The sequence below is a fragment of the Panthera pardus genome, unplaced genomic scaffold (assembly GCF_024362965.1).
Source record: "Panthera pardus isolate Hobbes unplaced genomic scaffold, ASM2436296v1 HiC_scaffold_27, whole genome shotgun sequence".
NCBI lineage: Eukaryota > Metazoa > Chordata > Mammalia > Carnivora > Felidae > Panthera > Panthera pardus.
The window spans coordinates 3,544,536-3,570,620 of NW_026526843.1; the positions used below are offsets into that span (position 1 = coordinate 3,544,536).

General features: G+C 47.8%; 1 protein-coding gene across 4 annotated transcripts in view; it reads left to right on the plus strand.

Annotated features, from left to right (window-relative positions):
* The window catches only part of ARHGAP36 (Rho GTPase activating protein 36), a 52,502-nt gene that overhangs the window by 23,503 nt on the left and 2,914 nt on the right, over positions 1-26,085 (plus strand). For 3 of the 4 annotated variants that reach the window (XM_019426989.2, XM_019426990.2, XM_019426988.2), the window contains exons 2-11: positions 20,917-21,075; positions 22,286-22,351; positions 22,858-23,093; positions 23,346-23,538; positions 23,752-23,807; positions 24,052-24,202; positions 24,655-24,803; positions 24,982-25,158; positions 25,391-25,488; positions 25,625-25,731. In XM_019426989.2, the coding sequence (XP_019282534.1) occupies positions 20,967-21,075; positions 22,286-22,351; positions 22,858-23,093; positions 23,346-23,538; positions 23,752-23,807; positions 24,052-24,202; positions 24,655-24,803; positions 24,982-25,158; positions 25,391-25,488; positions 25,625-25,731 (1,342 nt within the window). In that variant the 5' untranslated portion in view covers positions 20,917-20,966. Of the gene's footprint in view, positions 1-20,623; positions 21,076-22,285; positions 22,352-22,857; positions 23,094-23,345; positions 23,539-23,751; positions 23,808-24,051; positions 24,203-24,654; positions 24,804-24,981; positions 25,159-25,390; positions 25,489-25,624; positions 25,732-26,085 lie in introns of those variants that run through there. The other variant, XM_019426987.2, reaches the window with a different exon arrangement.

Consider the following 26,085-nt stretch of genomic DNA (forward strand, 5'->3'; position numbering starts at 1 on the left):
GGACATTCCCACACTCACACATGCCCATGTACAAATCACGAATGCATAAACACACACACTTCAAATGCATGACATACTTTTGACACACAATACAATACACCCACATCATACATAAGCACACCACACACAAATCCCACGTACATACCACAGAGTTCATACAGATAGTTTATTTATATTGGAAATACTTTCAACTGAGGCTACCTTTTTATTTTTAAAGTAAACCCAAGTTCTTTTCAGAGTGTCCATTCTGTATTTAGTTGGTGTTTGAACCCAAGTGCAAGACCTTAGATTTGCTACTGAATTTCCAGTCTGGTAAGACCTGTCATATGCCAGAGGCACACCGCTGCCCACACCAGCTCTGTGACTCATTCATACAAGAGCAGCCAATATACGTGAAGTGCTTCCCAGATGCTGGGCCCTAGACTAAGTCCTTTACATATATGATCTCACTTAAGTCACACAACATTACTCTGAAATAAATAACTAGTCTTTGGGTACAGTTTTTTAACCAGGTAATAATGAATTCATCAAACTCCCCCTCGGAAATGCTGTGCCACCTGGAGAGTATCTGTTAATATTGTGTAGGGCTATAATTGCCCTGGATGCCTCCCTTCAAATGTCTTCCAGAAATCCTCTGGAGTCAGAGGTGGGGGGATGTAGCTGGCCACTGACTGGAAAGAGAGGGGGAAGTGTTCTAAATGTTCTTTCACTCACCCACCACCACCCCTGCTTTCCCAGGAGATAGTTGGTATGTCAGAGCCATCTTTTGAGGGTGCGATGGACAGTGGATGAGCATCTGAAGACATCTGGATGAGGCATCATTGAGATCTGGGAAGAACGGCGGCCCAGAAAGGTCTTCTTTCCCAGGGAAAGGGACAGCACGACTGACCCACTTGAAATTCTCTCTCCAGTTCACTTTTGGCATTGGATTTAGCCTCAGACAGTTGGACTTCTGTAAAGCAGCCAAAACTCTAAAGCTGAAGGGACCCTGGGGCCCACTTTACATACAAATTTGATCTTTTCTTGGAGATGGGACTCAATCAATTTGCTAAGACCGGACCTGGTTGAGCTGCAACAGGATTTTTTTCCAGAGCTGGGGCAAGTTTGCCAAAGCAACACCCCCATGTCCCTGGTCATGCTATCAGAATAGCACCCCCATTCACCAATGGTAGGACTTCCCTAAGTTCCTTTGTAAATCATTTGTTTGCACCTTCAAAGACATTTGTCCGCAAGGAAAAAAAAAAGACAATGTGGCGCTCTTGAGCTTAGGTTCCTGGGTTAGCCCACACTTTACACACCATGAGGATAAAATACAGAATCTGTGTGATGAAAACTGGCAGAAAATACTACTCTTGCAAAACATACCTCAGGCTCCAACAGTAGAGCTGACATTCATCAAGCTTAAATATCAAATGATGAAAAGTGCATTGGGCATTGATAGAGGAGGACACTAGGTCCCTGAGGTGAAAGCAACATCACTCTGTTCTTCACACTTACCTACTGAGGCAACCTAAATGTCTCTACCACTACCAGTGGTAGTGGAATGGTTAAATAAACTATATGACATGCCACTTGTTAGATTAGTCTATAGTCATAAACATGGTGTTCATGAAGAATATGTAGCAACGTGGGAAGAGGTATGATTATAATTGGGTGAAGTATGCATTTTTGAGAGACTGGAAGAAAATTCAGCAATGAGGTAAAGTAAGTGATCCTGTTAAGCTGGTGGGATAATAGTTGGTTTTTTCCTGTTTCTTAAAATCTTTATCAAGTTTGTTTTCACATTACCCTTATAATTTAAAAAATGTTTTTAAAAGGGTCATACAAGGCCTATGATATGCAAATAGCCCATACAGTGATCTAGAAACCTACTATACACTGTTTAATTCAAGGGATTTTTTCCTTCAAATTTTACTTTAAATGTAATGACTAGAGCAGGTCAGCCAAATGTGGTCTTCTCAGTGATCATGAAATGTCCTCTAAAATTGAGTGGGAAGAGGCAGAACTGGTTTGAATCTCAGGCCTGCTTTTGTAGTGTTGCTGTGAGCAAGTTATTTAACCTCTCTTTAGATGATATAATAATACCTACATTTCCAGATTATAAATAATAATATTAATACAGTAATATCAATTACATTAAATACTCTCTATGGCTCAGGTATCAAAAGGTATGTTTTGTTCCTTCTCCAAATATTTACTACGTACCAGTCACTTTACATAAGTGATCTCATTTGACATTCTTTACAACTCTCTGAGATAAGTATTATTATTTTTATTTTAAAGACAAAAGCTCAGAGAAGTTAAATAACTTGTTCACTGCCACACAGTAGCTGAGCAAGGATTACAGCCCCCTTCGGTATGATCTCAAAGCTCGAGTGACATTAAAAGAGATAACATTTGCAAAGCCCCTAGCACTATGCTGATACATAGCAGACACTTACTAGGTGGTCAGTATGATGTTGATGCTGTTCCCTTGCCCAGAGTCCAAATTCTGGTCTTTGATCTATTTGATTGCTTATAGATTCCTTTCTATGAAGAAGTGCACATTTCAACTGGAAGATGCAATGCAAATACCACCTGTGTTCTCATTGCTGGGACTCTGAGTCACTAGGAAATGATTTCTGTCTCCTTCTGGCAGTATCATTTGTTCTCACATGTATCAGCAGAAGTAGGTAGATGGCATGTTTGATGAGCCTTGGCAGCTACTGTCACGTCTCGAATACACCTCTTGAGAAACCACCACACGGCTTCCTTGGGATGGGCACCCAATACCCGGCAACCGGTAGGTCCCTGAACTCAGGGAAGCTTATTAAATTGGCCAGGGCCAATCCTAAACCCCTGCTTCAAGAGAGATGTGGTAAGGCTGACCCTTCGTTGTTACTTCTGTCACTTCCCTCCTCAAAGCTGAGGAGGCTACAGGGCCTCCTCAGAAGCAGAGATGGGTAGGAGCTGGAGATATTTTTCTAAATTCCTAAATCCTCAGAGGGACTCACGAATAGATTGTCTTGCATGCTGGAGTCTAGGGTTAGTGAGGGCAGCATGCAGGATGAATAAGAGGGGTGAGGGCAAGGGAGTAGCTGAAGGCATCTTTCAGAGACAGGGAACACCTGGAGCCCAGCCTCTCAGAGTTTTTAGGCCTTGAATCTCAACGCTTCTCTTCTCTGTAGCCTCTTTATCCCTCCCTGGGATTATATCCACCCCCTACCTTCAACTTTTTCACCTTCTTCCCCTACCACTCCCTGCTTACGTGCAGCTTTAGCTTGTAATGACTTGATTTTGTCTCTAGAGGGAGACAACAGCATCAGGGAGGAAAGGGCACATATTGGGGTCTTCTCTCACCTTACCATTTTTGGCAAAGGGTAGATTTTAGTTTCCTTTAACTGCGAACAGATAAACAACGAATTGGAGCTGTATTTTAGGTGCTGCAAAGTATATCTCAGAAAAACACCCATCATCTCTCTCCTCGTCGCCCGATCTACCTCCCAACCTTGGTGGCTGCCAGAAAAAGGGTGACCTTTGAAACCTTTTTTAATGTCTAAGGTAGAGGTGAATAAACAAAACAAAACAGAAGTCGTGGGGGCAGTTTAGTCAGGAAATAGTCATGCTGTCATTCTCTTGAGTATAATGGCACATATTGGGGAGACAGGGTTGGGACTGGGTCTGCAGTGAGGGTTGGGGATTCAGGCCATAACTGGGTTGGGGGAGCAGTCCAGACAGTGGGCAGGTAGTTTGAAACTTTCCTGCATGGAGTATTATAACTGAAACGTTGGTCTCATTAACACTGACAAGAGAAACCGCAGAGTGAGAATTGGACTAAGGGTCCATTTCTTCCTGGGCTGCATTAGGCTGATCAAAACATTGTCCGAAAAGAAGAGGGGCTATTTCAAGAGTGTCAGACAAACCAGTAATGAGGAAAATTGGCAAGTCAGTCAGTCAGCTTCAGTCTCTGAACAAAGTGGTTGAGACATTCTGAGGTATGTGATAAGGGTGGGGGGAATGCAGAGAGGGAGGGAATTAACCTTTTCTTGTACATGTTAGGCATTTGGCTGGCACTTTCCATATTTTACCTCTTACAGGCCCGAGCATTTCTAAGGCAGGTGTTAACATCTCCAATTTACAGATGAAAAAACTGAGAATCAGAGAGATGAAGTAACCTTCCCAAGATCACACAGCTAGTAAGTGATGGAGCTGGCCTACAACCTCAAAGCTGTCTTACTGCAAAGCTCCTCTGCCACCATAGGAAAAAAAAACAAAGATTCTCATCTTTAAAGGGCTTTACTCTCATGGGGAAACCAAGATCCTTCTCCACAATAAAATTCACATTTGTGCCTTGCCACTACATATTCTTGTTGTTAGGATGAAAACAAGCAAATTTCTGTTCACATTTGAGAGTAATGGGGATTATTAATGCATTTTCCATCTTTACAATTCCCCATATAATCCTCATGTTATGAACTCCAAAGAGAGAGAGACATATAGTGGGGGATTTTAAGCTCCAAGTAGTGTGTGTGTGTGTGTGTGTGTGTGTGTGTGTGTGTGTTGGGATGGGAGGCAGGAAGAGAACCTTAGAAGCGGGAGAGCCTCACAGGAGTGACTCTCAGGAAGTGAAAGTGAAGCTGGTATATTCAGAGGTGTCAGAGAGACCCACAGCAGCAGGAAAGCCAAACGCCTGGAACCAGATGCTGGGAGACACCAAAGTTTGCATCAACTGCTTGTATGGACTTACCAAAGGGCCGCAGCCAGTCTGTGCCCTGCGTCACTTAGACTGGCCTCTCCGTTACACCCCCCCCCCTTTTTTTTTTTTCAAAAGGAGACTTTCTGGCTACATATTAGTTTAAGCAATGCTTTTCCTGCCCACCCAGGATGAGGTGCTGACCCAGGCCCAGCTGGGGGGAAGCTTTATGGATGTTCCAGCTGCTTTTCAGCCGCACACCAGGCTCATTTGTGCCAGTTGAAAGGGCACAATAATAACAGTAGCAATTTAAATCGTGCTTCTCGCTTTCCCCCCTGAATAGTGGTGAAGTGACTCACCACAGCTGAATTGTCCCTCTCTAACCACCCCCTGACCTCTTTGCAGCAGTCTAGGCTGGTTGCCTGGGGGCTGAGCTGGAAGCTGTGACTGGCCTGACACCCCCCCCCCTCATAAATGTGTTTCCCCCAAATGCAATGTATTGTTTTAATTTGGATTTCTCATATGAGGCTGCTTGGAAGGCATTAGAGCAGCATGAGCCCCATTAGGCAAGCACAGTGCTTCCCCCCCCCAATTCAGAAATACAAAATGGGGCCATTCAGGAATCTTTTTGGGGGGGAGGGGTCTGCTTGTTTTTCTATGCGCAGCTTGATATGGAGATGACTGTCCTGCTTGAAATTTACCGCATACCAACTTCTGGTGGTAATGCTTTAAAAATGGGTCTGGGGAACCTGTGAAATCATTCCCTCACTCCATCCTGACCCCTCGCCTCTGTCCTCCTCCTCCATACCCAATTCCCAGGACCCCATGGCTAAAAAACGCTCATTCTCTGATCTTTCTTTCAGCACCAGGCTAAGGAGAGCTCCCAGAACTGGAGCTGGTGAGGTGCTGACAAGACTAGAGTAATTAAAGATTTTGAGGTGTCAACAAAGCAGGTAATTAGGTGGAGAAGGTATCAGCTGTTGGAGAGACAAAGAAAGTCATTATGCTGAGCACTCTTGGTGATGTCAGGAAACTCAAAAGAAAGATTTGTTGGGAAATGATACCGTTTGATAGGGACTTCAATGCCGAGCAAGGATCGGGGACCCTTGGTGAGGCTGCCTGGTATAGAAGAAAGTTTTAGGGAGCACAGCAAACCTGTGTTTAAATACGGGCTCTGCCTCCCTCTGGCTGTGTGACCCTGGGGAAGTTACTTAACTACTCTGAGCTTGATGTGTGAGGTGTAAAATAGCCACAATCATAGCTCCACCTACCTCACAGGGTCATTGTGAGGACCCAAGTAGGTGATGCATGTAAGAGCACATCGTCCAAAGCCTGGTGCACAGTTAAGTGCTTAATGAGCGGTAACATTATTATTATGATCACTACCATTATTCTTACTCTATACCAGGCATTCTCTTCAGGAGCTCAGAGTTTAAAAGGAGAGGCCAATAATTGCAGTTATGTATGATCATATCATGAGAAGTATAAAGATTGTAAACTATGGTGGCTCAAGGGAGGGAGCCCTCACTTGGGAGGGAGGGGTACAGAAAGCAGAGAAAGTTTTTTGACTCTTAAGTTAGGTCTTAAAAAAAGTAAGTAGGAATTTGTCAGAGGCCCAGGGTGAAAAGGATTCCAGGCAACTGGATCTGCCCACACAAAGGCAAGGAGGTGTGAAACAGCCAGGCCCAGAGCAAATAGTTGGGCTCAGCTAGGCAAGGGCTGGGATCTCCTCGGGGGAGGGGTGTTGGGTGAGTGACCAAGAATCTCTCCAGTTTATTCCCACCAGCCCCTGCACCGCGCCCTAGGCGCCCTACCTGGCCAATCACGTGCAGCGCTCTCCTCTTCTTTCCTCTAAGCAGCCAGGTAAGCTCACACCCTGCCCCAGCGGGCCTTGAGCGCACCAGCACGGGGCAGGCGGACCCAGACGGGGCAGATCAGGCCAGCGGGCGACTCTGCTCGGTTCGGGCCCCTAGCGCTTTCCTCGTCCTAATCCTGGCGCCACGCCCCACACCCCCAATTAAAAACAAAAACAAAAACACCAAGCACACAGTCACTTGCATTCTTTAGACAACCCTGTTCTCTCACACACCATACCCGTACACTCAGGCGGCGACCCCACTGCAAATACACACGGTATTCAGCCCTTCAGCTGAGCACATACACTAGCCACTTGCGGCCCCACCACACACATGAACACATCACACCCAATGACATACACACCCCTCACCTTCACGCACAAGAACCTTTGAGCATACATACCTTAAAGGCTCACATAAAGACCTCGCTCATGAACTCACTCACACACTATACACCACAACAAACACCACCCGTAAACTCACATTGGCACGGCACATCTAAGGGTAAATACACACCAAACACACATATACATATGAGCTTCAACAGGCACATACACACATATGCACACTGCACACACATACACACTCACCACAGCACGACCACAAACCCCGGCAGAAACCATACATCGAACACACCTACATCCAGATCGCACCCACATAGGCACATTATAATCAGGCAGGAACGTGCAACCTACAAGCGTGCACACACAAACACTGCACAAACACACGCTCTATGTCCGAGAGCAAACCAAATACACTCCACACCAAGCACTCGGGCTAAAACATGCGCCGCTCACACACACCCCACACCCAGCCACACACTGAACGCACACACAGACGTACCGCACGCGCGCGCGCGCACACACGCGTACATGCATACATACATACACACACAGCCCGCCCCCTCCTTCCCTCCGGGCGGAAGAGAAGGGGGCGAGGAGGGGAGGAGGGGAAAGAAGGAGGGGGGATGGGCCAGAGAGGCGGTGCAGGCACAGACGCTCTTTTCCCTTTGACCTGAGTTGTTGCCCCCTTAACGCGCCCGTTCCCCATTCCCAAGCAAAGAGAGTTGAGTTGGGTCCGGGCCGGGTCCCGTCGCAACCCCCGGAAAACTGGAAGGTCGGGGGAAATCCGCCCATGGGTGGCGAGCGCGAGGGCTCGGCGGGGACCTTGCTTCGGAGTACAATCGACCCCCCGGGAGGCTCCTCTTCCGGCACCCTCCCCCGGACCCCTACTCCGCTTGACCTCTGCCCCTCCAGCGGGTGCTTTTTCCTCCCCTCGCTGAGAGAGTGGACAACTGTTAAGAGTGGAGGGCTTTATTGGTTTCAAGAAGTAAGGAGTTTAGATCTGCAAAGAAGCTTTTTGTGAAACCTGCCCTAACCTAGCTTGAAGACTTCTCTCAATGGAGAACTCATTATTTTGCAAAGCAACTGATTTTCTGCATAAAAATCACTGACCCCACGCTGGACACATAGTAGGGCGTCATAAATGTTCCTTCTTCCCGTTTTTGTCACCAAATCTGGTAGAGCTATCTGCAGCCCCGCACCAGCCCGTGACAGCTGTTGGGCGATCGGTGAGTTTTTTGCTTTGTTTTGCTTTTTCTTAGCACACAAGCCCTCCTGAGAACAGCAGCCAAGGCAAGGCCAGGAAGCTACCGGCCGCAGGGGGCGGTAGAGTCGCCAAAGGCGCTTTGCACTCCTGGCCCCGTAGCACCCCCCCTCCCCGCCCCCGCGGGAAACTCTGAGGTCCCCTCCTACTGTAGCAGGCTACAGGGGTCACTCCCGAAGGCTCCGCGGCCAGATGACCATCTGGCTTCTGTAGCCTGCTTTCCTCCTTTCTGTTCAGATGGACAGCGAGTGGAGGATTGGTGGAGGAAGAGGATACCTGCCCCCTGCGGCGCATTGTGTAAAGTGCCATGCCAGCAGAAGGCTTCCCTCGTTTCAGTTCGAATCCCAGCTCTGCCACTTCGTAGCTGACTAGCTTGGCAAGTCACTGACTTCGGTCTGTGGGGTGGTTGTGAAGTTGAAAGGAAACACATGTAAAGTGCTTATTCCAGTGAAGATCTGGAAGACCTCCATTCCTTTCCAGTGCCTCCCCTTCTCCCCAACTCTAATGAAAGATAAAGATTTGAAAGTGGGAAGCAGGGAATCAGAGGGAGGGATATATGGCCACTAGATGATGCCCCCAAGCCCGGCTAAAAAGGCAGAGGAGGAACAGGGGTTCAGTTAGCAATCAATTATTTCAGCACTGTTCTGTGTTTAAGGGAAACGTTTGCAGCAGTGATTTTAGTGACGCCACTTGATAGTCACAAGACAGTCCAGGTCACAGCCCCTGTCCTTGGGGCTGCAGTGGAGCCCTTCTCTCCATCACCTCCATTCCTCACAGGTACTTCCTAATTTACTTCTCCCTTCATTCTTTTCTCCCCCTTTCCAAGTTGCCACATTACGGTTGTTGTTTGTTTGTTTGTTTGTTTGTTTGTTTTTTTACATTTGTGGCGAACACTCATTGGGTTCCACTCCTCCTACCTTATGTCTCATCAGTGCCTAGCACAGTGCCAGACACAGCACTGTGGCTGTTTACATGTGGCAAAGAGATGTCCTGGGTAAACTCTTCTGGAAACACTGTGACTTGAGTGTATACCTTCGGAGTTCTACAGAATCTGGAGCGAGGACTCCAGTAGTGGCACCCCAGGCACTGTGGGGATGAGGTAGTAGCTTTAGGGTAGGGGTTATTCCTTTCCTCCTGAAAGCCCTCCCTCTGTAAGCCTGCCTGGAAGGGTGTTGTTCCACTGCGGCTGAGGCTTCTGCAGTCAATTAAGAAGAAAGCCTCTTTCCTAGAGGACAGAGGCCCTGGCCAATAAAAGGGTGAGTCACTGTCTCAGAGTTGAGCAGAAGAGGTGGCGCTAAAGTGGCAATGAATCAGTCCAAGATGGCAGGGGGAGATTACCTGAGTGATGGTGAGCAGGGGGATGAAGCCGAAGCCTGAGCCCTTGGGGCTGGGGCTAAGTGATAGAGTCTCTATATACAAATGCATACAGTCAGCTCCTAACCCACCTCCTCACTTCCACTCCAGCCAAGTCCCCACGGATAGGGTGGGTGTTTGGGTTACCTGGGTTCCAATCCTGACTCTGCTACTTGCTATGTGATCTTGGGAAACTCTTTTCCTTCCTGTGCCCAACACCAGAAGGAAGTTAAGGGGGCAAGGGGCTCTGTGCCAGGCCATGTACTAAGTACTTTACTGATGTTATTTCACACACTCTTCCCCACAGTGCTATAGGGTGAGCATTTACTGCCCTATTTTGCAGTTGAGAAAACTGAGGCTAAGTGATATTTAGTGACCTACCTTCTCACTAATGTGTCATGAAGTACTTATGTATTTATGCCACCAAGGCAGTCACTATAACCCAAACCAACAACCCGCCGCTTTTCTGCCTAATTTGGCTCCCTGTGTACTCAGGTTCAAATCATGTCTTCCAACTGCCCCCAACACTGACCTGTGCTGCTTTCCTGGCAAGGTAGTTGGCTCTCTGAATGGGTTTCTCTTTTCATCTTCTGTGACACCCACCCACCGGCAACTAAAATCTTTCCCTGGTATATCAATCTAAGATCCCACATTAGAAAGCAAGCATCACCAGAAAGATGCCCCCCAATATCAGTGCCATGTCACAAACGTGTGGGGAATGGCTGCAGGATGCTGCAGCGAGGAAGGGGAGCAGAGCTGCAGGGCCAGAAGGAGGGGCTGCAGAAAAATCAAACAGGGAAGAGAGAGAGAGAGAGAGAGAGAGAGAGAGAGAGAATGCCAAGGACAATTTGGACCAGCCTCAAACTGCTGCTCCCTCCCTTTCTCCCCCTCTCCTGATCTGGTGCTCTAGAATGTATAAAGGGGCAGTACCCAGCCCATTTTCAGCAGGAGGAGAGGGAGAGATCCTCTTCTTCAATGGAAAGGAAAACTGCCCTGAGCATTCAAATTACATTCCTGTGTTGGGTAAGATTTATTGAATTGCTGTAGGGGGAGGGGTGGGAGGAGGAGGAGGAGGAGAAGAGGGCATCTTCCTGGTCGTGATGGTGGCAAGGTGGTACTTCAAGTGAAAAGAGCGCCACCAGTGCTGCAGCTCTAGGGCCAGAAGCTCTCTCCCTTTGCTAGGGAATAAGACAGACTTGGCCACTGGGCTCCTGGACCTCATTTCCAATGCAGGTCCCTAAGAGCCACATCCCAGAGCCTTTGGGGAATAAGTCCTTGTCTCCCTGGGCTGCCCCAGTATCTGTGTTTGCCTGCAGTCAACAGTTGCCCTCTTTCCTGTCCCCTCCCTTTCCTTCCTTGTCTCCTTTGCCTAGGCTCTGCTTCCCACTCCTTCTTGCCAGGTTCACCCATAGACTCTGGCATTTTTGACTCTCCTCTTTCTTTTCCCTTCCTGTCCCTCTGCAAGTCAACAACAACACCCTCCCTTTGTCTATTTACTTTGTCCAGAAGAGGAGAAAATCCAATTGGGTGGGGGTGTAATTGCATATTTGAAATTCTCCCCACTTCAGAGCTTGTGTTTATAACCCCGCATTACCTTTGTTGCATCAGATGAGAATATTTAGTACTTGTGAATAATATATTTTTGCTTGGCTGAATAGTGATTTGTATATACCATTGCTGGGCTGCAGATGAGAAGGGAAGCAGTTTTTGGAAGAGGTATTAGAAGGTAAGATGGTTTGGACAAGTGTGGATGCCTTGTGATTTCACCAGGTGCCAAGAAGATAGAAAAAGAAAGGTGAAGACTATAGTTGTGTGTTGTGTGTGTGTGTGTGTGTGTGTGTGTGTGTGTGTGTTGCAGGGGGGGAGGTTACTGAGACCATTCTCATCCAGGTGGGTAGAGGACTTTGTGAAGTCAGCTTCTGTTTGCCCTTGCACTGGTCTTTGAACAAAATGATCTTTTTGTCTCTGAATCTTCAAGGGCAGAGGTCCTGGACACGATGGGAAACAAGGAGCCAGAAGAGTGAGGCAAGGAGAGGAGGAGGGTGTTCCCTGTGCACTCACTGTGTGCAAAGGGCCAACAAGAGATGTTCCGTGCCCTCCAGTGCCATACAAAACAGGGCAGAAGGGAAGCAATGAGGGGTAGCAAAAAGTGTGCTGAGCTGGGATCCAGGAGTTCTGGGCCTTCTTCTTGGCTCTGCCACTAATTATCTCTGTCTGCCCTTTGGTAAGTTTCCTAGCCATCTAACCCCCCACCTCTGCCTTTCTTTCACCTGTAATGTGAGGTTATGTGGCATGGCCAGGGGAGGGGAAATTTGCAACACTCAGAGGAAAGGATCCTTGGGCTGAATCTTGAAGGAGAGATCAGCGTTGAACAAAGGGAGAGAAGATTGTGGGGTACAGCAAGAAACAGTGGGAGTAGCCCAGGGAATTTAGCAAACAGGTATGCGTAAGGCACTGAGCTGGCTGCCGCGTGGAAAATTGCTATGAATCACCCCTGCCCCACCGGGGAAGGCTTTACAGAGAGTGGGGGAATTTGAGCGGCAGAGCTAAGCGCTCGCAGAGCCTGCAGCTTGTCCCAGGACGGGCCGTGGCCGCGCCGCACGACTGACCAGCGGGTCTCGCAGCCACTTATTCCCTGGCCGGACCAGGACAGTCGCCAAGAGGTAGTGCTGGGGCAGGGCTCCAGGGGCCTGAGTGCAGCCCACTGAGGGGTTAGAATGGGAGGTGAGGGCTCTCCAAGCGGAGGACCCGACGTGAGGGAGGGAGGGAGAGGAAGCCCGTGAGTGCTGCACAAGTTCCAGGTTTTCGCGTTCAGTGCTCAAACCTGCAGCACGCGAGCAAGATTTAATGTTTCGAAATCTCGGGGGAGAGGTAACCGAGAGCGGTCTTTGCGCGCCGCGGGGCTTTAACTTTGCAGCTTCTGCGCTATCTCGAGCCACACAAGGGTGAGACGCGCGTGGCGCACCCCAGCCAGAAGGCCGTGCTCTGCAGCCCGGTGGCAGCCGGAGGCCCAGGACCAGCCTCCAGAAGCCGAGGGTGCAACGTCCGCGCCGCCCCCGCTCCACCCCCTCTGCGGTCACCGAGCTAGGGGTCAAGGGCAGAAGGTCCAGCTGGGGCTCCAGGAGCGGGAGATGGGAAGACCTGTTTAGACCCTCCACACTATGGTGCCCTTAGACCTGCGGAGGGGCGAGGGGCGCTCTCTCTTCCCAACTGTGGTCAGAGGCAGTGTGGCCCCTGTCCTGGAGTTGGCGAAGTCCTGTAGAAGTATCAAGGACTCTGAAAAATTGATAGCTGTGTTTCTACGGTGCTCTTAGATAAACAGGATAATAATAAATTACGCCAGTTGTGTTTGGGCTTGGAGATGGTCTCAGATTTTCCCAAGGCCACTCAGCTGCTTAGTAACTAGGCAAGCTTCCTGACTCCTGGTATAGGGTTTTTTTTTTTCTTTTTTCACTGCATCACAGCCAAGACAGTGACCTAATTTTGAAGAGGGGACAGATAGGTAGTTAGACAGACAGACATTGATATTTTTTTAAAATATGGTTATTTTAATGTAGTTTTAAAATACCATTCATAGCATGACAACTACCTGGGAAACATCTCCCACAGCCCCAATTCTCTATGACAGCCACTCAGACAGGATTTAGAAGAAGAAAACTGGCAGAAATTGGATGCTTGTTGGGGGAAGATGCAATCAAAGGAGAAGAGAATCAGGTGGGGGTGGGGGAACAAAGATGGGGAAGAGGTAGCTGTCAGCACAGATTGTGAGAACAACTTTATTCTAAAGGTTTCCTTCCTAGGCATCTGTCCAGATAGTTTGGGGGAGTGTCCCCATTAGTTCTCTGATGCCCAGTCTGGAGAAGCCCCAGCTGTGGTCTGCAGGTACAAATGCTTGATGGCAGAGTCTTGTTTCCCTCCTTCTCTCTGTTGTAGTGAATACATTCTGTGTGTGTGTGTGTGTGTGTGTGTGTGTGTGTGTGTATAAAATGCATATGCAAAAGAGCTTGAGGATGTCTGTGAGAGTGAATGTGGGTGTCTGAAAGGGAGTGTGCCTCCAAGAGGGGGGCTTGGGGTGGCAGGGATGTTGAAAAGAGGGGAAAAACGAATCAGAGTTTACTGAAAACCCACAGCTGAGTAAGGGTCTTCTTAGTGCTAGTGGACCTGAGGAAATAGTCAATTCTTAATGTTCCTTAAAGTAAAAAAGGAGAGGAAATGGATTTAAATTAGGAAAGAATGACATTAGACCCATGGGCCTTTCTTGATAGTCCTTCAGATTCCTGACATTAAGGTGACCTCCAACTCAGCTGCAAGATCCCAAGGGCAGAAACTAGGGCTTTCCACTTCAGATGGCTCCCCACTTTCCTCCACCATCTGTAGCATGGATGGCTTGCACACTGTGCTTCAGAAGCCAAAGGTAGGGACTAAATCCCTTTTGTGGGTCAGTTATCTTTTATCTACATTTTGCAGCCTAGACTAGCCCCCATTCCCTCCACACACACAGTTGCCTTGCATCTCTGATCATCGAAAGACCTAGTGAAGAAACACCTTAACTCATCCCCTCTGAAAAGTGTGTGCTTCCTGCTGACAGGGGGTGAGTAGCCACCTTTGCTTTCAAAGGATGGTGTGAGGGCATTCTTCAGTGGGGATGCTATCTGCCTCATTCCAGAGCACTTCTCAGTCTTCCTCTCAAATTTCACTTTCATATATATTTGGGGACAATACCTCACCTTGGTGCAGCACTGTACCCTTTGGAGAATTATTTCATTCCACCCTGTCTTTTATTTAATCTTTACCACAGTCATAGCTAATGGTATCATGATTCTTGTTTTGCAAGGTGATGGAACTGAGGCTCAGGAAAGTGAGATAATTTGCTACAGGTCACTTGGTTGGTGAGTGTGTGAACTTACATGTGGCAAGGCTGGGATTTGAACCCAAGTTCCGGTCCATATCTCAGGACCTTTTCAGGATGGCATGCTGTCAGCTTGGGGGTAGGCTAGGATGAGGGATGCGGTGGGAGGAATACATAGGGTTTTTGGTGCCTTTTCCCTCTACCCACCTGTTCTCTATCTTTTTTAATAGTTCTTTCCTGAGCCTTCTCTCTCTGTCTCTCTCTGTCACTGTCACTCTCTCTGTCTCTTTCTTTCATCATCATCATCATCATCATCATCATCATCGTATTTACCTGTGGTATCTATCAATTGATTAATTGATCTATCTAATCTACCTTTATTACCATTTCCCAAGAAAAGTGTGTATAAATGAGACCTCAGAAATCCAGCCACCTTCTTAGGAAAGAATTCAGTCTCAGTTCAGACTGTCCCAGTCTCAGGCAGCAGCTGAACACCAAAAAATACCATGGTTTAGTGGGAAAGGAAAGCCTGGCCTGAGGATAGGTAGGGACAGCTGGTTCCCAGATCATATTCCTCCATGGTGTTTTCGTGTAACCTCAGGTAAGTCACAACCTCCTCAGAGTCCTAGTTTGTTGTTATCTGTAAAATGGGGAAACATAATACCCACCTCCCTCCTTCCCAGGGGTTGTTATGAGAATAAAATGGCATGATTCATTTATCCATGAATCACGAAGAGCTGTTTCTGTTTTAATTACAAGACCTTTATGTTCTCTCAAAACCCTCGAAATTTATAATCCTATGATTCACCCAACAAATACTTATTGAACACCTACTGTGTGCTAGGGCCTAGAGATAATGGACATTTTGAAAGCTTTGAAGAAAATGAAAAGCACAAGACAAGTTAGACATTTAAAAAAATGTACCTCCTATTGATGGAACATCTTATTTTTTTTAGTTTTTCTGCCACAACATAATAAAAGCAGCAACCAAAAGAGGGGGAAAAACAGCAACACAGCTTGTGATGCCAGCGCTATTACGCACTCTGACACATCCTGCAGATAATAGTGGGAATATCTATATCTCGTTGTATTTGATGTCACATCACCTTGTTTACACTATCCTTTGGGATGTTTACAGCATAAAGATTGCCTCTCACCGTCCTGGGCTTGAGTTCTTTCTTCAGTCAATAAAATTTAAAAAGGGCATCCCACATTCTATACAGTGACTACCATACTTATTTTACAGAGATTGTAATTTGTGGTGGTTGTCTGCCTTCAGATATGACCTCCCCTGGCTTATTGACTCACACTTTGATTATATGTCCATTCTTTTGATTTCATTAATTAGCTGTGCATTGTTTTGCAGCTATTAAGAGTAAAGGTGGATGGAGCAGTGGAAAGAGCCCCAGGACTGAGAAGAACTGGGTTCTTGTCTAGATTCTGCTGTCAAATTGCTGTGTGGCCTTTGGCAAACTTGCATCTCTCTCTCTGAGCCTCAGTTTTCTAAACTGTAGAATGGAAGCTTTGGACTAGGTGATGGCTAAGGTCCTTTCTCTCTGTGATCCATTCTAATATACTAAGCAATTCCTGAAACATTCAAGAATGTGTGTCAGAAAAGCCAGAAGTTTCCTCAATATACTTTAACAGTACTACCTCCAGTTTATGAGCTTCGGCTATGGCATGATGAGCTGACTCCGCGTATAGAAGAGCACTGCTCCCAAATTTAATTATCTTGGGGGCACCATCACAGCGTAGGATAAAATGAGCCATTTTGTTCATCACGACTGCAGCCTTTGCCAAAATGGAGGTTATGGGATAACAATTTAAAGGCTAACTCATTAACACTCAGAGATGAATGAGGTAATGTGCCAGCAGACCAAACTGGTGCTCAAATATTTTTATCTGGAGACCTGTATCTCTTTCCCATATTGTGATACATTAACAGGGATGTCTTTATCTATTGTCACTGCCTGTAGACATTTGAATAACATAGACACAATGCCTGTGGGGCACTCACGCTCATGCACTATCAATTTCTCAAACTCTGAAGCGCCATCAAAAGCTTGGAGCAAAATTCTGATGGTGCCATAAAGTGCCTAGGTTATAGGAATTCAAATGATGGCATCCGTGAAGTCCCCTGCTTTTTTTTCTCATAGGTGTTTACTAGTGAGTGCTATGCCATCCCTAACTATTTGATGGGGACAGTGGAGTAAATTAGTCCTCCAGATTGTGAGGGCTGTGGATTTATGCCTAGCTGAAAGCATTCCTGTCCTCACAATGTCGAAGAGGGTGACCTTTCTGACGTTAATTTGTTTCTCCATCTGTGCCATGCATTTCGGCAGGATGTGAGGAACAGGCCTGATGATACCCAAATGTGTTTCCCCCTTTTGTATTTCTGGAGACTTGCTCTGGGTCTCCCTCTGGTCTTTGTTCAAATTCTCTGTTTCAGCATCTGCTAATATCCTAGCCCCTCTACTGATCTACATACAATTAATTATGCTTTCTATTGCCAGTGTCAGTGTAAAATTGGATGGTTTGAAAGAAAAAGAAATTTTGAGACATATAGGCATTTTGCTAACCTGAATAATAGCATTTAAAAAATTGATCTATGCAGTTAGTTTTCCTATTTTGTAAGATGACTTTTTTTAAACTTGACCCTGAGGCTGTTGGAGACAGAAGAAGAAAGACCTATTCCCAACAGTCTCCCAAGATCTCTTTACCTGTTTTAATTTAATTCAAATTTAGTAGAGCTTGAACAGAGTAAGACTTTGTATGCATTGATACAAATTCTAATTTTATGTAATTACTTTTGAAACCTGATATTTTCTCGTAAACTCCTTTGCAAAGAACCTTCAAGATCAACGTTTTTATTAAAAACCAATGCTAAATATCACGCATGCATTATTCATTTATTCTCACACAACTGCTGAAATGGGTACTGCATCATTTTCCCATTTTATATAGGAAGTCACTGAAGCTCAGAGAATTCAACTGATTTTCCTAAGGTCACACAGCCAAGATATTGTAAAGCTTGGCTTTGAACTGCATTCTGTTTAGTTCTGACTCCAGCGGCCCCTGCAGATATATGTCTAAAGACTTTGTTTTTGCAGATGTCTTGAATTCTAGGCTGAAACTGAGAGGCCTTGCTTTCCTCTTCTGTCTTGTATATTTTTTGATGCCATGGTCACTTCAGGCCAGCCCTAAGGCATGCTGAAAGGGGAAGAGGAAGACACTTTGGAGCAGGAGAGGTCTCTTGGCACCTTGTTCCCTGTGAGGAGCCTCCTTTTGTACTCAGCTTGGAAAACCAAGCCTGAGGACAAGTATTCAAATCTCAAGAACCTGTTTCTGTGTCTCTTTTGGTGTTGAAACCTGCTTACTTACCCCCCCCCCCCATCTGCTTCCTGTCTGGGCACACTGGCCTTCCTAACTCTACTTCTGTCCTGTATTCTTCTGGTGGCTTGAGAGGGTTGAAAGCAAGCAAGACAGTGTCAGTTTTGCTGGCAGAATAGCAGCATATGATTGCTCTTAAGTTTAGCCCTGTATCTTTGAGCAGGAGGCAATGACAAACGGTTTATTCTAAGGCCTTTGATTTCCTTCATAATTGTAAGCATCTAGGCTGACTCATCTCTCAAAGGCTTTTCTCTCTGTCTCTCTCTTTTTTGGCTGGTGTTGTTTTGAGATTTTCTTATTTGTTCTTACCTTATTTGGGGGGGGGAGAGGGATAGATTTTCATCTTGGTTTCTGGGTAAAAGAACCAGCTATACTCTTCAGATGACCAGATCTGGTAAGCCTTGGCAAGAAGAAATAGCCGCAACTTCAAAGCAGGTACAAATATGCCTGAATTGGGGAAAGGGAGAGGGGGAGTAACCTCAAAAAAATTTAAGCAGAGCTAGGCTGTATGTGTCAGGATGAGACCCTTGGCTAATAGGGTCTGGACCAGCTATTGTGAATGGGGGATCGCTAGGGACTTAGTCTGGGACTGAGGTGGGTGCTGTGCATATGCCTTTGGTTAAAATGATCATCTTGTGGACAAAGTTTGGTGGTTGGGCTTAGGCATTCAGTTTGGGTCCAGGGAATGGTGCTTTGGAGTTGAAGGAGATTTAAAAAATCCATGCTAAGGATTTTTCCTCCTAGCTCAGTTCAAAAGCCATAGAAAGACTCCTCGCCTTTTCTCATACTGCACTTCAGTTATCTGGTAAGAACTTATTTTTGATAAGCGTGACTTTGGCTATTAAGGAAAGTGGGCAAAAGAGAATTTTGGAAACAAAACAAGGGTGGGATTTTGGTGGGTTTGTGGGTTTGTTTGTGTGCTTGTTCTGGACAGAGCTCATTTGTATAGATTGTTGAATGATAAACGCCTACCTGCTTTTCCTCTGTCAAAGCCATATTACCTGATCTTTGGGATTTAAGCCGCCTACTCAACTATAATATGTAGAATATTACCGTAAAACTCCATGGCAAAGGGGAGCTCCAAGACATGGCATGTTACCCCTTCCCTTATTGTCAAAAGGGGTTCCCTATGTCCCAAATTATCTTCTCTATCAAGAGCCAGAATCCACACACTCACCCAAACTATAACCTTTGGAGCTGTCCTAAATTCTATCCTTCTTATTACAATTCCCCTAAGCTCTGTCAATTCTACCCATAGAATCCTACCCCAGCCCCAGCCCCAGTGACACTGGCTTGTATCAGCATCTCTTTGCCTCTTGGCTGATCTACCTACTTCAGACCCTCTACTCAGACCAGGCTTTTCACTGCTCCCTGTGATTTTTCCAACTGCAGCTCTGACTCTGTCCCTCTCCACTTAAAACCCTGCAGTAGTTCCCTACTGCCTTCAGGAGAAAGTCCAGTTCCATAATATGGCTTACAGGGCCATTCCTCAGTTCATGCCTGCTTATGCAGATTTATCTCCTAACATCCCCTTTCTACAGCTTTAAGAATATGACAACCTCTCTCCCATCTCTTTGCCTTTGCACAAGATGTTCTCTTTCTGGACGCCCCCCCCCCCATCTCCAGGCAGACTTAGATGTTTCCTCCTTTCTGCTCTCACAGTACTTTGTTTATATCTTGGCCATTGACTTCTCACAAGGTTTTGTAAATTGTTACCAACCTGTGTATCTCCTTCACTGCACTGTTAAATCCTTTATGAAAGGAGTAGTTTCATTTGCCCATAGTTGAATCTTTAGTGCCTGGCACAAAGTGAGTAATTAATACAGAATTTTTTAAATAAATGAATGAATGAAAGAACAAATGAGGCCAGGATGTGCGGGGAAGAATGCTGTGTGGGGTCCAGAGAGATCCCCACTGGGGGATCCTATGCAGCCTGGGAGCAGCAGTATGGGATACTGGGAGCCATGGAGAAGGGACATGGAAAACAGGTTTGCCAGAACACTAAGACAAACTTCACTCTGATCACCAGTTCTGTGTTGGGAGGAGACTCACTAGAAATGGCCAGGAAATGATGTTTGTTTCTTTTGATACAAACTGATGGTGTTTTCATGAAAAACATAATATAATCAAGTCTCACAATTTTTAGTAAATAGAGAAAAAGCAAAGGCAAACAAAATCCTACCACTTAATAAAGATGCTGTTCATATTGGGGTGCATTTCTTTCAGTCTTTTATTTTTATGCAGATTTTCCTTCACATGGTTGTAATCATAATTAACACAATCCTATATTTTGTATTTGCTGTTTAAAAGCTCTTTGTAAATATCACTTTAATGATTTCATAATTTTCCAGACTGTGGTCCTTCCATAATTTGTATAACTAGTCTCATTACTGGGCTAGCTTTTTTCCCCTAAATTTTTTCCTGTTATGGCTCATGTACATATGTTTTTGCCTGTCCGAAGGTAGATTTCATTGGGACAGATTCCTAGAAGGGGAATTACTAGGTCAAAGGGCCTGGGGATGATTTTTGGCTCCATACTTATGTGCCCCGTTTGCCTTCTGGAAGAGTTGTACACATTTTCAGTGCTCCTAACCTAAATGAATGTGCCCATTTCATCCAGCCTGGACAGCACAGAGTATCACCATTAAATGAACTCTATCAATTTTCTAATTAATTGAGGGAAAATATTACCTTATACTTGTCTCAATGTACATTTTACAATTGTGAATAAGGTTGGTTGGTTTTCTTTTTAATCTCTTTTTTCCTTCTTCTTTCTTTTTTCTTTACTTTCTTTTTCTTTCTTTCTTTTCTTCTTCTTCTTCTTCTTCTTCTTCTTCTTCTTCTTCTCCTCCTCCTCCTCCTTTTTCTTCTTCTTCTGCCTAATTAGGTTTTCTCTTTTCTGGACTATCGGTTCAGGGATGATTTTTTTTTTAAGTTGGTTTTTTTTTCTTCAAATAAGCAACCAGAGGCAGCTATGCTTGAGGGTGAAGCCACCTCCCAGTTTTCCCTCCCCCTTTACCACCCTCCCCCCCATAGCTCCTTCCACCAGGTCCAGTGACAATTGGATGATGCAGCCTTGATATCATCCGATTCCAGAATGGGTGGCTGCATTCCTTTTCTGAAGGCAGCAAGGACACTGTGCCCCAGAATCATGCCCCCTTTGCTGTTGTTGTCCGCCTTCCTTTTTTTAGTGAACGTCCTGGGAGGAGCCCCAGGAAACAATCCGGACCGCAGGACGAAAATGATATCAATACACAGTCTGTCGGAGCTGGAGCGTCTGAAGCTGCAAGAGACTGCTTACCACGAACTCGTGGCCAGACATTTCCTCTCTGAATTCAAACCTGACCGAGGTGAGCCGGCCCCGGAGCGTGGTGTCCCCGCCTTCGAGCGAGCGGACCCCCGGGCAGGACGGGCCGAGTCTGGGGTCCCGGAGGGTGGGAGGGGCTCCCGCCTGGTGTCGGCCCCGCTCGGTTCCCCTGGAGCCTGGACCACCGAGGAAGCAGGAGTTGAAGGGTTTTGGTTGAATTGTGGAAGAGGTCAAGATTAGTTGAGTTGGGTCGAAGCCTGGGGGCTTGAGGGGGCGGTCAGACAGGCGGAAGGCAGGGACAGACAGGTGGACAGAGGGCAGGTGAAAAGACTGACGCACCAGGTGCGGTGCGAGGAGTCAGAGCGAGGAGGAGGTGCAGAGGGACCCTTTGAGAAGGGACCAGGACGCACAGAGACGGCGTGCTCGAGAGACGGCGAGTCCGGGGAGATAGCGAGACAGCGAGAGAGACACGCGCCAATCCGGGCACAGAGCGGGAGGGCGGTGCGGGCGCGGGAGCGTCGGCGGGAGGTGCGCTGCGATCGCTGCCCCTCCTTCCCCCCCACTCAGCCGGCTGCGGGTGAGCGAGCGGGACGAAGCCCTGGATGGGGCCCGAGCGTGCAGGGGGCTGGGCGGCCCCGGGGAGGCGGGAAGGGGCGCACGGGCCGAGGGGCGCCCCCGTGGCAGAGAAAAGTGCGAGGGGCGGGGGGCGCGCCGGGCGCGCGCGGCGGCCGTAACCTGGGGACGCCACGCGAGGGACGAGTAGACCCCGCTGCGGGGGTCTGAGAGCCGGGACGGCGCGTGTCGCCGCTGCCAGGGCTGCGGTGCGGGGAGCCGACGGCAGCCCGGGCGCGAGCGCGCCCACAGGAACTTGGCGACCCCTACTTGCCGCCGGGACGCAGGCGGAGCCCCTACCCTAGCCTGTTGCACGGCCGCGGCGCCCCAGAGTCCGCAATGTGTGTCTGAAGCCCTGTGCGGAGCTGCTGCTGGTGCGTGACACGGAGCGCGCTGCGCACGAGGCGCCTCCGATCGTCTGATTCGGTTAAATTCTTGGAGTCTCAGGGGTGGTAGATGGGCTTGGTCCCGTTGTCAAACGGGGAAACTGAGGCTGAGAGAAAGCAAAACACTTCCAGCGGGCAGGTCGGAGCTGTTTGCTCCGCCCCCTCCCCCGCAGATCAATACATTGCGATGTTTTCATCATTTATCAAATCCTATTTGTGTGAGTGTGCGTGTCTTTTCTTTTTCTCTTCCCATAGCTCTACCTATTGACCGTCCAAACACCTTGGAGAAGTGGTTTCTGATTCTGAGAGGACAGCAGAGGGGTGAGGGGCTCTCGTACTTAGGAAATAAATGGGGCTTTACCCCCCCCCCCCCGCCATTGTGTCCCTGGCTACTGGAGACTCGGCGGTGCCCATTGTTTCTGGGGGTACTCAACCCCCCCCCCAACCCCATAGGGGATGTTTCAGGAAATGGCGCACTCGCTGCAGACGCGGGGCGGTCCCAGCAGATTTCCCTAAGCCTTCCCCGTGGATCCACCCCAGACAGTCGCCCAGAAGAAACTGCCCTCATTGCTTCAAGGCTGTCACCCCCCTGGCAGGACCTAAGGCAGGGATCCCGAGCTCCGTCGGGGTAGTGGAACTGAGTGCTTCTGTCAAACCACTGCAGGGTCTTTTTGGCTCCCTCCCCAGGGAGGGGCGCTGTGGGTCTGGAGGGGTGGGGTTGGCTGCAGGCGGTTGCTTAGAGGAGCGCTACAGCCCCTGCACTTCCTCCTGATTTAAGCGCTGCGGAGCGTTGACGTGTCTCATTCTTTCTCTCCCTGGCTCCCCAGTCGTATCACTCAAGACGTTTGGCATTCGCCTGGAAGAGGTCCTGGTGAATGAGCTTACCCGCCGCAAGCATCTTGAACTAACAGCCGCGATGCAGATTGAAGAATCCACTGGTCAGGCCTCGGGACGTCGTCGGGGAAACGTGGTGCAAAGGATGTTTGGCCGCATCAGGCGCTTTTTCAGTCGCAGACGGGATGAGCCCACCTTGCCCCGGGAGTTTACTCGCCGTGGGCGTCGAGTGAGTTGAACCCTCCAAGCAGTGGCCGTCCCTGAGGTGTCCATCGATGCAGGGCGGGAGGGTCAAGGCCTGCGACCTCAGAGGGAGGGAGAGCTGAAGAGAACATGTGTGTGTGTGTGTGGGGGGGGGGGGGTGTAATTGGCTTCCCACGGAGAGAAGGTCTCCTGTTATGAATGTGACACAATCCCCAGGAAGGTCCAAAGTGACCCTCCTGCTCCCCCCCCCTTTAAGATAGTTTGGGTTTCTCCACAGGGTGCAGTGTCCGTGGACAGCCTGGCTGAACTGGAGGATGGGGCCCTGCTGCTGCAGACCCTGCAACTTTCCAAGATTTCCTTTCCGATTGGCCAGCGACTTCTGGGATCCAAAAGGAAAATGAGCCTCAATCCGATTGCTAAACAAATCCCCCAGGTTGTTGAGGCTTGCTGCAGCTTCATTGAGAAACATGGTAAGGGGGCTGAGAATGATGGTTTAATCAAGGTAGGAGGCAATTAAAGGGCAAGAATGGTGTTCTAGAAATGGGTAGAGAAAAGAGGACATAGGGTGAAGGGTGGGAACATTCCCCTGCCACCAGCTGGGGCTGGGATTCAGTTGGGGAGAGGGGAAATGCCATGGGGAAGGGGACCAGAGATACTTAGCATCTCCTGGTCTTTTCTTTCAGGCTTAAGCACAGTGGGAATTTTCACCCTGGAATACTCGGCAGAGAGAGTGCGTCAGGTAAACTGGCTCTGTTTACACCTATGTTCCTTGAGTGAGGAAAAACAGGTGGGGGTGTCTTCCCCATAGATCTGAGTGGAGTTTCATGCCTGGTGGGGGGGATCAACGTCTTCTTTCTAGCCCCTCAGTCATGCCATATTGCCAGCCACCTCCACTGAAGCTTGAGACTTATGGAAGGAAATGCCAGGAGGGAGCATGTGATGGGCAGGGTAGAGGGTCCATGTCTTCTCTCCCTTTTTTCTAGCTCCGTGAAGAATTTGATCAAGGTCTGGATGTAGTGCTGGATGACAATCAGAATGTGCATGATGTGGCTGCACTCCTCAAGGAGTTTTTCCAGGACATGAAGGACTCTCTGCTGCCAGACGATCTGTACATGTCCTTCCTCCTGACAGCAAGTGAGTCTTGTGCTGTCCCTTGTCAGGCAAGGAGGGGAAATAGTATGGGGGGGGAGCGGTAGGGACAGAGGTCTGGCTGCAGGACCCCAGGGAACTAAAACAGAGTAAACATCAGAAGATGAAAACACCTATCCAGATTGCTTTCCCTAGATCTCTTAATAGTCCATTGTAAGTCTATTGTTGGGAGATTTCTCTAGAGCTTCTTGAAGCTGTGTGTGTCCTCCCAGGGCAAAGAGGAACCTAGGTTCTGTAGAAGGGATCTGCTTTTGATGGGAGCACTTCTTGCTTTCAGGGCTCCTGAGCTCAAATGCTTCGGGAATGAGCAAAGACAAGATGCTTGGGTACTTCCTCCATAGCTCTTCCTCAGTTTTCAAGCATAATCACATGTCTTTTGGTATCAGGCTGCTGTCAAGGCTAGCCCCCTGAGCCATCCACTGCTTTCCTTCTTCTAGCTCTAAAGCCACAGGATCAGCTTTCTGCCCTGCAGTTGCTGGTTTATCTGATGCCACCCTGCCACAGTGATACCTTGGAGCGTCTGCTGAAGGCCCTGCATAAGATCACTGAGAACTGCGAGGACTCCATTGGCATTGACGGACAGTTGGTAAAAACCTGTGGAGAATGGTAATGAGAGCTGTAGTAGGGGACATGTGTGGGAGTGTATGAGAGAGACACAGAGACAGACGGTAGGAGAAGGCAACAAGAACAAAAGGAGACATTCATATTTGTGTCATTTCCATTACTGCCTCAGAGTCGATCACTTTCTGCTTTCCTTTTTGTAGGTTTCAGGCAACCGTATGACTTCCACCAACTTGGCTCTGGTGTTTGGATCTGCTCTCCTGAAGAAGGGGAGATTTGCCAAGAGGGAGTCCAGGAAAACAAGACTGGGGATTGACCACTATGTTGCTTCTGTCAATGTGGTCCGTGCCATGATTGATAACTGGGATATCCTCTTCCAGGTAAAGGGAGCTTTTGGACAAACTTCCTTCATAGCTTTCTCCTATTCACAAGGCAAGTGAGGGTCATACATGCATCCCTGACAGTAGCCAAAGCAGGCAGCCACTAAATCTTCCAGAAATTCCTCCTGCATTCAGTGGTCATGGTATCTTCAGTCCTGGGTACCTGATAGAGAGGAGTATAAATTTTAAAATGTTGTGTAATAAAGGCTAACGTTGCTCATTTTACCCTCAGGTGCCTCCCCATATTCAGAAGCAGGTTGCTAAGCGTGTGTGGAAATCCAGTCCTGAAGCCCTGGATTTTATCAGACGCAGGAATTTGAGGAAGATACAGTGAGTGTTTTCTTGGTTTGTTTAAGCTTAGCCTGAAGCAGAATCTCCTATGGGGGCTTTCAATCCAAGACCACCGTCATGTTAGGCAAACCAAGTATGAAAACTGACTTGCTTTTTCAAATTCATTTCCACCCAGGAGTGCACAAATAAAGATGGAAGAGGATGCTTTACTTTCTGATCCAGTGGAAACTTCTGCTGAAGCCCGGGCTGCTGTCCTTGCTCAGAGCAAGCCCTTTGATGAAGGTCAGTTCCCTGCTGGAGGTCAGGCCCTTGCTGAAGGTCAGTCCCTTGGTGAAAGTCAGGCCCTTCCTGAAGGCCAGGTCCTAGGTGAAGATGAGCCCCTTGAGGAAGATGAGTCCTCTGAGGAAGATGTGTCAGGCCATGAAGAGCTAGTATTTGAGTATCTCCATCAAGGAGTAGTCTTTGGGGAAATTCAAGGTCTTGAGATCCCAAATGATCTTGAGATTCAAGGCCCACATCTTGAAGGCATACCAGAGCTTGATGAAGAAGAAGATGATGACGACGACGACAACGATGATGATGACGATGATGATACCCTGAATTTTGATGATCTTCCTCCCCTTGAAGATATCCTAG